Source organism: Pristiophorus japonicus, chromosome 14 (genome assembly GCF_044704955.1).
Source record: "Pristiophorus japonicus isolate sPriJap1 chromosome 14, sPriJap1.hap1, whole genome shotgun sequence".
Lineage (NCBI taxonomy): Eukaryota > Metazoa > Chordata > Chondrichthyes > Pristiophoridae > Pristiophorus > Pristiophorus japonicus.
The window spans coordinates 100,613,788-100,626,308 of record NC_091990.1 but is presented as its reverse complement, the minus strand read 5'-3'; the positions used below and the strand labels follow the sequence as shown (position 1 = coordinate 100,626,308).

Sequence of the window (12,521 nt, the reverse complement as noted above, 5' to 3'; positions counted from 1 at the left end):
TAAACAAAAAAGGCCATAATAGAAGGACACCTAAATAACTAAATGGTGTGATATAGGTCAGCTACACCGCTGCTTCTGATGCCTGTGCGCCAACAGGGGTCTGCTGTGTGCCAGGTTTTACAGAAACGCAGCGATGCTAATGGAATGACATGCCAGAATTTCTCAGGCAGCACGGACATGAACCGACCGAATAGAATGAGTCCTCCGAATGAGGCTTGTATCGCAGAGCAGAGACTCGTGTTCCCCAATGCATACCCAGCAGAACATCCGGGGCAAGCAGATTGGGTGAAGGCCTCTGCCATTGGTTTTCTCCATTATTCACCCAGTCCATGCATGTTGTACCAGCAAGAGAACTAGAATTGGAACTAAATCGACAGCACTCTGCGCTCACAGCCCATCACCCTGTATTACATCGACAACACTTTCTGCCCTCACACACCCTCACCCTGTATTAAATAGAGACGGCTCTGCTCTAATACTCACCATTTTGCGGTTTGACATATTTTTGATCTGTCTGTTTCTGTTTTGGTTTGATAGATGCAAGAAAGGTTTGCAGACAGGACTGCCCACCTGGAAATGGAGAAGAAAGTGAGTACAGGATCTCCAAATGAATTGTGGGAATAAGAACATAAGAACTAGGAGCAGGAGTCGGCCATTCGGCCCTTTGAGCCTGCTCCACCATTCAATAAGATCATGATTGATCTACCTCAACTCCAATTTCCTGCCTTATCCCTATATCACTTGATTCCCTTAGTATCCAAAAATCTATCAAATCTCTGTCTTGAATATATTCAATGACTGAGCATCCACAGCCCTCTGCGGTAGAGAATTTCAAAGATTCACCACCCTCTAAGTGAAGAAATTTCTCCTCATCGCAGTCCTAAATGGCCAACCCCTTATTCTGAGACAGACCCCTAGTTCTTGAATCCCCAGCCAGGGCAAATGTCCTCTTAGTATCTACCCTGTCAAGTCCCTTAAGAAGTTTATGGGCTGGATTTTTAGGTCTTCTGCCGCCCCTGATAGGGCTCTGGAACACGGAGGTAAGCACTTCCGGACGGGTGGCCAGCTTTCAGCATCTTGCCGGGACATTCGGTGCCAATGGGGTTTGTCGCCCGGAAGTGGCAAGCTGGTGTGCAACGCCCCTGGTTGCGATACCGGCTCGATTTTTGGCTGTCGCCTGATCCTGTAGCACTCTGTAGGGCATCCTGCTGGGACTGCCTGTGAAAGCTGGCGTTCCAAGCTGTAGCAGCTGCAGTGAGGTAAGTAATATCGACCTCTGGTAAGTGTGATTGTTTTTTTTTTGTGATTTATGTTGTGGTGGCGTGAGTTATTTATTGGGAATGTTTTTGGTGTTTTTTTTTTTTGTTCCCCCTGCCCCCAGGCCTGTCTTACAGCGCTCCAAGGCCGGCTGTTTAGCTTGGCATTTTCACTTGCTCAGCCGGCCTAGTGCCCTAAAATAGGTGTGTAATGCCTCCCTTAGCGCTCCGCCCCACACTCGGGGTCCAGCTGATGAATTTTGCTGACTGAGGCATAAACTGTTCCCAGGCGCAAACTTTACCGCCCCACCGCCATTACCGCCCCGAAATGAGCAGAATCGAAAATTAGGCTCTATATGTTTTAATGAGATCACACCTCATTCTTCTAAATTCTAGGGAATATAGCCCTAGTCTACTCAATGGAATATACACAGAGCACAGTAATTCTGAGAATTGGCACAGATTGATGGATAATTCTGGGAATGGACCATAGAATAATTATTAATTCTGGGAACAATACAGAGTACCAGGTGATACTCGAAATTAGAATAGAGAATGTTACCTCTGTGTCTCTGTTTCAATCCACATCAGACAATTGGGCTGAAAGTCCCCTCTCTCTTGGGTAAAAAGATACTGGGAGGTGTCATTCTATGCTGAGACAGGCTGACAACTTGCATATTAATTACAATCTATGGGGAAACATCAAAGCTAGCACATTAGGCATTATAACTACATATCATCTATGGGGCCTTTCTTAAACCTGTGTGAATACACAGCATTTAAAGGTAATTCATTCTTCTAAAACCTTTCCATGGGAAATGGTTAAAAGGTCCTGAAACATGACTGACATAGATTATGGCTGTTAATATTAAGGTAAAGTGATAGTGTAGATCAATGGATGTTTAGGATAGAGCAGAGAGTAGGAATCGGTGAATATTTCTTGCAAGATGCAATTAGTGGTGTACTCCAGAGTCCATGTTTCAAGCTCTTTTGTTTTCCACATATATAAATGATTTGGACATGGGAATAAAATTTAAATTTGCTAATTACACTAAATTAGGGGACATTTCAACTGCGAGAAAAACATGCAGGAGGGTACAGATAGGTGGCAGATATACAGTTCAATGCAGAGAAGTGTGAAGCAGAATATTTTGAGAGAGAAAAAAACCCAAATGAAAGCAAATGGGATGATATATTTTATATATTGAGGCACTAAATACTAAAGCAAGGAATTGTTTTTGAATTTATACAAGAAATTGAGTATGGCCACATTTAAGTAATGTTTACAGTTCTGGGAACCCTGTTATAGGAAGGAATCATGGAAAGGGTACAGCAAAGATTCATGACAATAATAGTCGAGAAAGAGAAGTTTTGTTACAAAGAAGATTTTCAGCTTTTTCAGTGGAAATGAGGTTGAGGGGGATTGTTACAGGTTTTAAGATGATCAAAGGTTTTGAGAGTATAAACCGTGATTGATCTTTTCTGCTGGTTGGCGCATCAGCAACGGGTGGGCACAGACTGAGAACATAGAAACATAGAAAATAGGTGTAGGATTAGGCCATTCGGCCCTTCCAGCCTGCACCACCGTTCAATAAGATCATGGCTGATTGTTCACCTCAGTACCCCTTTCCTGCTTTCTCTCCGTCCCCCTTGATCCCTTTAGCTGTAAGGGCCATATCTAACTCTCTCTTGAATATATCCAATGAACTGGAATGAACAACTCTCTGTGGTAGGGAATTCCACAGGTTAAAAAGTCTCTGAGTGAAGAAGTTTCTCCTCATCTCAGTCCTAAATGGCTTACCCCTTATCCTTAGACTATGTCCCCTGGTTCTGGACTTCCCCAACATCGGGAACATTCTTCCTGCATCTAACCTGTCCAGTCCTGTCAGAATTGTATATGTTTCTATGAGATCCCCTCTCATCCTTCTAAACTCCAGTGAATACAGGCCCAGTCGATCCAGTCTCTCCTCATATGTCAGTCCAACCATCCCGGGAAGTAGTCTTGTGAACCTTCACTGCACTCCCTCAATAGCAAGAACGTCCTTCCTCAGATTAGGAGACCAAAACTGAACACAATATTCCAGGTGGGGCCTCACCAAGGCCCTGTACAACTGCAGTAAGACCTCCCTGCTCCTATACTCAAATCCCCTAGCTATGAAGGCCAACATACCATTTGCCTTCTTCACTGCCTGCTGTACCTGCATGTCAGCTTTTAATGACTGATGTACCATGACACCCAGGTCTCGTTGCATCTACCCTTTTCCTAATCTGCCGCCATTCAGATAATATTCTGCCTTCGTGTTTTTGCCACCAAAATGGATAACCTCACATTTATCCACATTATACTGCATCTGCCATGCGTTTCCCCACTCACCTAACCTGTCCAAGTCACCATGCAGCCTCTTAGCATCCTCCTCACAGCTGACACCGCCACCCAGCAGTGTCATCTGCAAACTTGGAGATATTACACTCAATTCCTTTATCTAAATCATTAATGTATATTGTAAATAGCTGGGGTCCCAGCACTGAGCCCTGCGGCACCCCACTAGTCACTGCCTTCCATTCTGAAAAGGACCCGTTTATCCCGACTCTCTGCTTCCTGTCTGCCAACCAATTCTCTATCCACGTCAGTACATTACCCCCAATACCATGTGCTTTAATTTTGCACACCAATCTCTTGTGTGGGACCTTGTCAAAAGCATTTTGAAAGTCCAAATACACCACATCCACTGGTTCTCCCTTGTCCACTCTACTAGTTACATCCTCAAAAAATTCTAGAAGATTTGCCCAGCATGATTTCCCTTTCATAAATCCATGCTGACTTGGACCGATCCTGTCACTGCTTTCCAAATGTGCTGCTATTTCATCTTTAATAATTGATTCCAACATTTTCTCCACTACTGATGTCAGGCTAACCGGTCTATAATTACCTGTTTTCTCTCTCCCTTCTTTCTAAAAAAGTGGTGTTACATTAGTTGCCCTCCAGTCCATAGGAACTGATCCACAGTCAGTAGACTGTTGGAAAATGATCACCAATGCATCCACTATTTCTAGGGCCACTTCCTTAATTACTCTGGGATGCAGACTATCAGGCCCCGGGATTTATCGGCCTTCAATCCCATCAATTTCCCTAACACAATTTCAAGCCTAATAAGGATTTCCTTCAGTTCCTCCTTCTCACTAGACCCTCGGTCCCCTTGTATTTCCGGGAAGTTATTTGTGTCTTCCTCCGTGAAGACAGAACCAAAATATTTGTTCAACTGGTCTACCATTTCTTTGTTCCCCATTATAAATTCACCTGAATCTGACTGCAAGGGACCTATGTTTGTTTTCACTAATCTTTTTCTCTTCACATATCTATAGAAGCTTTTGCAGTCAGTTTTTATGTTCCCAGCAAGCTTCCTCTCATACTCTATTTTCCCCCTCCTAATTAAACCCTTTGTCCTCCTCTGCTGAATTCTAAATTTCTCCCAATCGTCAGGTTTGCTGCTTTTTCTGGACAATTTATATGCCTCTTCCTTGGATTTAACACTATCCTTAATTTCCCTTGTTAGCCATGGTTGAGCCACCTTCCCCGTTTTATTTTTACTCCAGACAGGGATGTACACTTGTTGAAGTTCATCCATGTGATCTTTAAATGTTTGCCATTGCCTATCCACCGTCAACCCTTTAAGTATCATTCGCCAGTCTATTCTAGCCAATTCATGTCTCATACCATTGAAGTTACCGTTCCTTAAGTTCAGAACCCTAGTCGCTGAATTAATTGTGTCACTCTCCATCTTAATAAAGAATTCTACCATATTATGGTCACTCTTCCCCAAAGGGCCTTGCGCAACAAGATTGCTTATTAGTCCTTTCTCATTACACATCATCCACTCCAGGATGGCCAGCCCTCTAGTTGGTTCCTCGACATATTGTCTAGAAAACCATCCCTAATACACTCTAGGAAATCCTCCTCCACTGCATTGCTACCAGTTTGGTTAGCCCAATCTATATGTAGATTAAAGTCACCCATGGTAACTGCTGTACCTTTATTGCACGCATCCCTTATTTCTTGTTTGATGCTGTCCCCAACCTCACTACTACTGTTTGATGGTCTGTACACAACACCTACTAGCATTTTCTGCCCTTTGGTATTCCGTAGCTCCACCCATACCAATTCCACATCATCCAAGCTGATGTCCTTCCTTACTATTCCGTTAATTTCCTCTTCAACCAGCAACGCCACCCCACCTCCTTTTCCTTTCTGTCTATCCTTCTTGAATGTTGAATACCCCTGGATGTTGAGTTCCCAGCCTTGGCCACCCTGGAGCCATGTCTCCGTGTTGCCAATTATATCATATTTGTTACTTGCTGCCTGCACAGTTAATTAGCATTCCCTCCTTATTACAAATACTCCTCGCATTGAGGCACAGAGCCTTCAGGCTTGTCTTTTTAACACACTTTGCCCCTTTAGAATTTTGCTGTAATGTGGCCCTTTTTGCTTTTTGCCTTGGGTTTCTCTGCCCTCCACCTTTACTTTTCTTCTTTCTATCTTTTGCTTCTGCCCCTATTCTACTTCCATCTGTCTCCCTGCATAGGTTCTATCCCCCTGCCATATTAGTTTAACCCCTCCCCAACAGCACTAGCAAACACTCCCCCTAGGACATCGGTTCCGGTCCTGTCCAGGTGCAGTAGGAGAAGAAAGGGATATGTTAGAAACATTGGAATACTTTGCCACAAGTGGCTGTGAAGGCAGAGACTAGAAGATAATATAAAATGCAATTTGGTAAATATTTGAAAGGAACAATGTATGAATTTTATGGTGCAAGGGCATAGGAATAACATGAGAATAGATAGTCCCAGTTGAAGAGCTAGCACGACGCAAAGGCACCGTGGGCTAAATGGCCATAATTTCTGTAATTTTATGTACTGACTCTGACTTCTTTTAACAGGAGCGGAAAGCTTTAGAAAGAAGAATCTCAGAACTTGGGGAAGAACTAAAGGTCTGTAGCATATTTCATCTGAAACAAAAGAAGTCCTATTAATGGCCAACATCATAAACCTGAGTGTTTTTAAAAATTTTATCAATTCAGGTTTTAACAGATTTGAGAGCTGACAACCAGAGACTGAAAGATGAAAATGGTGCACTGATTCGTGTCATCAGCAAACTCTCCAAGTAATTGTCCTTCACTTCAACACTTGCACAAAGCTTTCTGGAAGTTTGGAATGTACTGCCACTGGTCTCCATGTCTAGATGCTTGCCTCACCCTCTCTATCTGGAGGGAATGCTAATCAAGCCACGCCTATTGCTGTTACAGTAGCACCTGAACTACCACCCTGGGTAGTTTGGAAAGGCATGTTCATTGGACTCTGTACAAACGATGCTCGAATCCGGTACCTGTATAGACACACCACTGGGAACCAGCACTACTGTGAGGAATGGTTGCTATGGGAACCAACAGTCAATGATGATGACTACAAGTACCCCACTCAGCACACTCTTCATTCGCGTGACTTTGGTGATGAGGATACAAAACAGGGCACTTTGCTTCACTCGTGGTTCATGAACAATTGAAGAAATGGACACTTCATTGGTCTGATTGGAGAGACGGAGCGTGGGGTTCTGCTTGGCAGCCTCTTCATTTTTTTTTTTATAAGGGAATGGAACAGAACAAGACTAAAGCATTTTTGAAAAATTCCTCCAGTATTCTTTTGATCTTCCACCTAAATCACATTTATCGAAAGCCGGTTCCTACACAGCACACACAATTTAAAGTTCCCGCCTTGCTGCATTGTTCATTGCTGACCTCTCAGGCTGTTTTATCAGAATGATGCACTGGGAAGAGGTGCTTAAGACCTCATGCCTTTGCCTAGCATCCTTTGCCTCCCAAAGTGAGGTACACTTACATTCATGACCCAACCTGCGAAGATTTTAACTGGTTCTAAGTCACTGCTGCTTTTAGGAGGGAAAGTAAAGAAAAAAAGAGAAGGGTCATTGAGGATTAATTTTCAACATGAGGAGATAGAACCCAGGTAATGATAATATATGCAGTTAAAAATAACTAACATCAGAGTCATTGTTTAGTCTCTGATATGTGGGTGTTACCCTTACAGTGGTTTGTGTGAGCAGAAATGGTTGAAGGAATCATCCTAATATAGAGGGATCCTCAAACATGTGGCACTGTCACTGCGGGTAGGCAGGGCTGCTGCTGATTCTTGAGGCTGGCCATTTTTTTTGAGGCGGAGGTAGAAAGGGTTAAAAGCTGTACGCATAGTGTACTGACCAGGTTTTCTCACTGAACTCAGCATGAGATCTCTGCTAATTGGAATTGCACTAAATTTTTCTGCCTCCTTGCAACAGTTTTTGGTATTTGATATTTTGTTTTAATGTAGATGTCCCCAATTTTAAAATACTTTCTCTTCTGCCACCTCTCTTGCCAAAAATAAATCTTCTCAGGTCTTTCCTGTATCCTGTACCAAAAAAAGAACAATGGTATACCAATCAGCACTTTCCACTTTCCTTGCCAAAGGAAAAAATAGTAGAATGAGCAATATAAACATTGCAATCAGAATGTAAAGTGCAGCGGTACTAAAGAATTATGTGTGTTTACATTGAGGTACATTTTACAGATCCTCACATTATACAGCCTGCCGTACTGGCCCTAATACAAAAGCCCTGACTTGTGGTGCTCTTGGATAGCAACTGTTGAGATTGTTGTGGCTGTGACTCTGACATTGCTACTTGAGAAAGACTTGAATTTCTATAGCACCTTGTCACTTCCCTCAGAAACAATCCACAACACACTAATGAGCAAATTAACCAGTTAATCTGTTTATGATGGTGGTTGAGGAATAAATGCTGACCAGGGCACCAGAAAATCACTCTCTTCCTTTTTCAGAAGTACCATGGAATCTCAATGTCCACCTGATCCACTGGAATAGGCAAGTGGTTACTTGGTTTAACTTCTCCTCTAGCGGGTGGCTCCTCAGCCAGTGCAACACTCCATCTCAACTGCACTAGAGTGTAAGCCAAGATTATATACTCAAGTTCTGGAGTGGAGCTTGAACTTACAACCTTACGATTTAGACAAGAGTACTACCAATTGAGCCAAGCTGACACTTGAGAAGTAAAATGTAAGCGAGCAGAGGTATTTATTTTTTACATATATAAATATCAGTAGTAGAGTTCAGTGGCCTGTTTTCCAAATCATTGGTCTGCTTACCCTGGGCGAGTTCCCTCAATGTTGCTGTAGGCCTCACTCTTGCTGGAAATTGCAACCTCAGCAGTGAAGTGATTTTGTTAAAATGATCATGTTCAAGTCAAAAAGCTGCTTGATATTACAATCTGTCCAAGGACATCATTGTCTAAATTCTTCCATTTGAAGATGCACAAATCACATGTTACATAATTTACTAAAATGCAGCCTTCTGATGTATTCGGTGCCTTGAATTCATATTGTTCAGGTGTCCAATTTGATAGCCAATAAACCATTTCAGTCAGTTAGTGCAGGGGGTCCTGAGAGAGAATACTTAAACCCCCGCAGTTTCCCTCTGCACTTTAAAAGCCAGCAAGCTTTTATTTTGCAATCACTGACATTCCCTTCAGTTGAACATGGCCTTCCCTGGTCTCACTATTTCACTGAGGAGTCTCTCACTGTGGACAGAATGGTAACCAATTGAACTAATATATGAAATTTAATAATCCAAGCTGACTCGAGCACTCCTGTCAACTTCTGTCCTTTGGCTAGGTGTCCCAGGAAATTAGAATGTTACCTTTTTAATTCTGAAGGATCAAGGTTGAAATACAGTCTATGAAGAAGACTGGGTATTGCTGCCTCAAGATACCCACTTGCACATTTGCACTATCCAATTGTGACTTTGAGGGTTCTCCTAAAGTTTCCTATAATTGCTTCTTCATCCCTGGTTCATCCATTGGCTGGTGTCTTCTCACAGTCGGATGGCATGTTCGTTGTCGGCACTGCGCATAATCTGCTGGTAGACTTCAGCAGCAAGAGATCAGGGTCACCTTAGCTGAAAGATCCCACCATTCTGGAGGTCTTTGGGTCCAGGGAATGTTGTCAATTAGCTCACTGTTTACTGGGTGCAGCAAATATTTTTTCAGTGTAAATCATTTTTGTATACATGTTGGGATCAACAAGAGTTGGAAAAGCCAGAAGCTGTGAAGTTAGATAACTGAGGGGATAGTTCAGTAAACGAGAGGGTAGATGATCATTGTGCATCACATTTAGAGGGTGCAGAGGGGGACTGAATCATTTAAAAACAGTCTTCATGCGACAATACAAGGAACAAAGTGTGAGTTTTTCAAGGCCTTAGCAAATGGGGGGTTACATTAACTATGGTCTTGCTAATCATTTATTTGTGCTGGTGGGAAGGTGACTGTCCTCATGTACATGCCAAATATCAAACTGAAACCACGTACTGTGACACTGCTTTAGTGAAAATGCTGACACTAGCCAAAGAGAGAGAGAGAGAAATGCCTCAAGAATGGGATGAAAGTACTCCTTCACTTGTTTGTCGTGGATAGTCCACTCGTACACAAAGTGCTTACCTGTTTATAGCCATTGGTCTCTTGAAATCCAACGTGGAGCAGAGATCCGTATATTTGGGAAAGAGGAGGAGGGATGGAGTTGGGGGCTTCCTTCACGCTATGTGTATCTGATGGGTAAACAAAGTATACACATACTCCATCACTTGTGCAATAATGCTGAGTTTATCTTTTATGCAATATATAAGTTACTTTTCTATATGCTTGCCTACAAATTGCACAATGTATAAAAGCCACAGATGTGTTTGAAACCAGTTCTATATATTTCACCTCCCTTTGAAATGTAAACTTTATATTCTTGTACATTTGTATGTTAATATTTAAAAGAAAATTGCCACTCACTAATCCATGTCAACCAATGGTTGAAAGTCATTTTGCTTTCGGTAAATACAAAGCGAGACAAGCTTCATTCGTGAAGTGTCATGGTGGCTTTCCGTTTTCCAGAGCTATTTGGCTCCCAGGCTTTAACGTCAGACAATCCTCACTATCAAACTTGGCCTTTGACTCACCATTCATTTTTGTACCTAGCCTTCACTCGCAGGCCTCTGAATTCTCACTCATAGTCCATATTCTGATGCGGCGTTCAGACCTGGGTCTCAATTTGGGACCTAAGCCTCCCTCTCAGTCCTCACTCTTGGATTGTTGGTTCCCCCTTTGTGTTTGCTGGAGAAGTCAGTTCACTCCAACCTCCTGCTGAGATCAAACATCTCATCTCTGTATGTGGCTCCACCCTGTTGGCTTGGCTGAGAACTGGCACAGTGTCCAACTCACATCCTGTTTGGCAGACAGGGGGCAATCTATCAGTTGAGCAACTCAACCACCCTGGGTACTCATTCTGTGCTCAAACAGACAAAATAGATGCCATGACTTCATCAAAATAATTTCCCAAAATATTTCACCTGTAGTTGATAATTTGGTGTCATGGGTCAGACGCTGCCCTTTTACCTCTGGAACCTGGTTAAATCCAGACCAGACAGAGAGGATGATGAGGTCCTCTCTCTAATAAGATGCAGGGGGTTTAACACTGTCCTTTAAGCTCTGAGGCCTGGTTTGGAAACCAGCCCAGAGTGTGAAATGAGTTTGTCCCCTTTGCTTAGATGCCAGTAAACATATAAAGTTTGACGGTATCCGTTTTCTGGTACTACCTGGGCATTGCCACTCTGAGATGGCTGATGTTGAAAATGGAAATGTTGAAAATCTTTTATGTGAGAGGGGAGAAGGTCACTTTTTTAAAAAGTTGATTAGAGCATTGTTGAGATAATTTACCCTGCGTTTGATCGGGGAATACGTAATACTGATACTGGGTGTAAAAGTGAAAATATAATCAGATCCCAGCACTGACATCCCTCACATTGATGAGCACAATATGCACCAAAAATAAAAATATATATTTTACAAAAAAATAAATGCACAGACTTTTGTCGGAACCCATTGCCTTCCTTGCTGCTTCCAGGTACTCTAAAGCTATTTTTTTCAGGTTTTGTATCTAAAAGGATATTTATGTATGGAACTCATTTCAAAGAAGCAGTCCCTTTACTGGGCCTATGCTGTTATGGAGTGGAGCCCACTTGGAATATAGAAAGTGTGTTAATGTACCTTGACTTAAGCAGAGACTTGTGGGTTCTTTCAAAGACTGACTGATCTATTAGATGGTACTGTGTGTTGTGGAATGATGTAACATTTTTTTAAAAGATATTTTTGAATGGTTTGTTAACTTACTCCATTCCATGATTGGATAACATGGACACCCTCCTTAAACCCAGGTTTCAATCCAGCCCAGATTAGAGGATGGAGTTTGTCTCTCTTCACTGGCTGTAAGAGTCTGATGGCAAATGAGTTTGTGCAGTCTCACCACAGTTCCATGGTGAGGCACCAAGGTACAAAGTTGTTCTTGTTGCAGCATTAATTGTCTCGCTCAGAAGCCACATCAAGGTTGGGGCAAGAGAGGCAAATATGACACTGGTACAGCATATGCAGTTGGGATGTTGTAAAAGAAAGATCTCATAATTCTCGGAAGCTTTTGAAAGCGTTTCACACAGTGAAATGCATTTGCTGTTATTGTTGGATATTTCTAGCCCATGCTGTACCTGACCAGTAAGTGATTGATGCGGAGGTGGTGGGAGTTTTAAGTAAGTTTTATTCACCAGAAAAGTATCTTGTGTGATGCCCCAGATCCAAGTGACCATCTTTCTTAACATGAGCATAGACAGCGAGTGTTGGCAGACTATTTGACTGGGAGAGCATGACAGCTAAGCCTGATCCTGCCCCTACTGCTCGTAGCTGAGAACAGCTGACTCAACATGGGACCTCGAACCCTGTAGTCTGTAAATGCTACCAGTGACAGTAGGTGCAATGCTCTGTGGAGCTGCAAATTAAAAAAAATATTACAAGGTTGTTTCTCAGCTATGCATAGGGAATGTGATTGAGTTTTAATTTACTAGTATTAAGATGGTAGCTTTCGTGTCCTGTTCATGACAATATGGGGCCAGATAATTTGATTTCCAAATTAGTTGGGATGCAAAGAATATTTGCCACGCCTTGTTGAAGCATTAACAGAATTTGCAAGGTTTGAAGCCCCCACCCCCGCGCTGGAAAAATGGCTTTTACTATGATCTAGTTTGGTTTGCAGTTCTCTAGGTAAGGGTTTTGTGATCAGTGAATATATTCTTCAAGCTGTTGGCCATTTCATTTATTCAATTGCTTATTCTCCAAATAAC

At 42.5% G+C, this 12,521-nt stretch overlaps 1 protein-coding gene across 3 annotated transcripts in view; it reads left to right on the top strand.

The window, feature by feature from the left end:
• Positions 1–11,224, top strand: part of LOC139279999 (protein phosphatase 1 regulatory subunit 12A-like) — a 286,266-nt gene extending 275,042 nt beyond the window's left edge. For all 3 annotated transcript variants that reach the window (XM_070899408.1, XM_070899407.1, XM_070899406.1), the window contains exons 23-25: positions 538–588; positions 6,191–6,241; positions 6,332–11,224. In XM_070899408.1, the coding sequence (XP_070755509.1) occupies positions 538–588; positions 6,191–6,241; positions 6,332–6,418 (189 nt within the window). In that variant the 3' untranslated portion in view covers positions 6,419–11,224. The remainder of the gene's footprint in view (positions 1–537; positions 589–6,190; positions 6,242–6,331) is intronic.
• Positions 11,225–12,521: the final 1,297 nt, after the last annotated feature.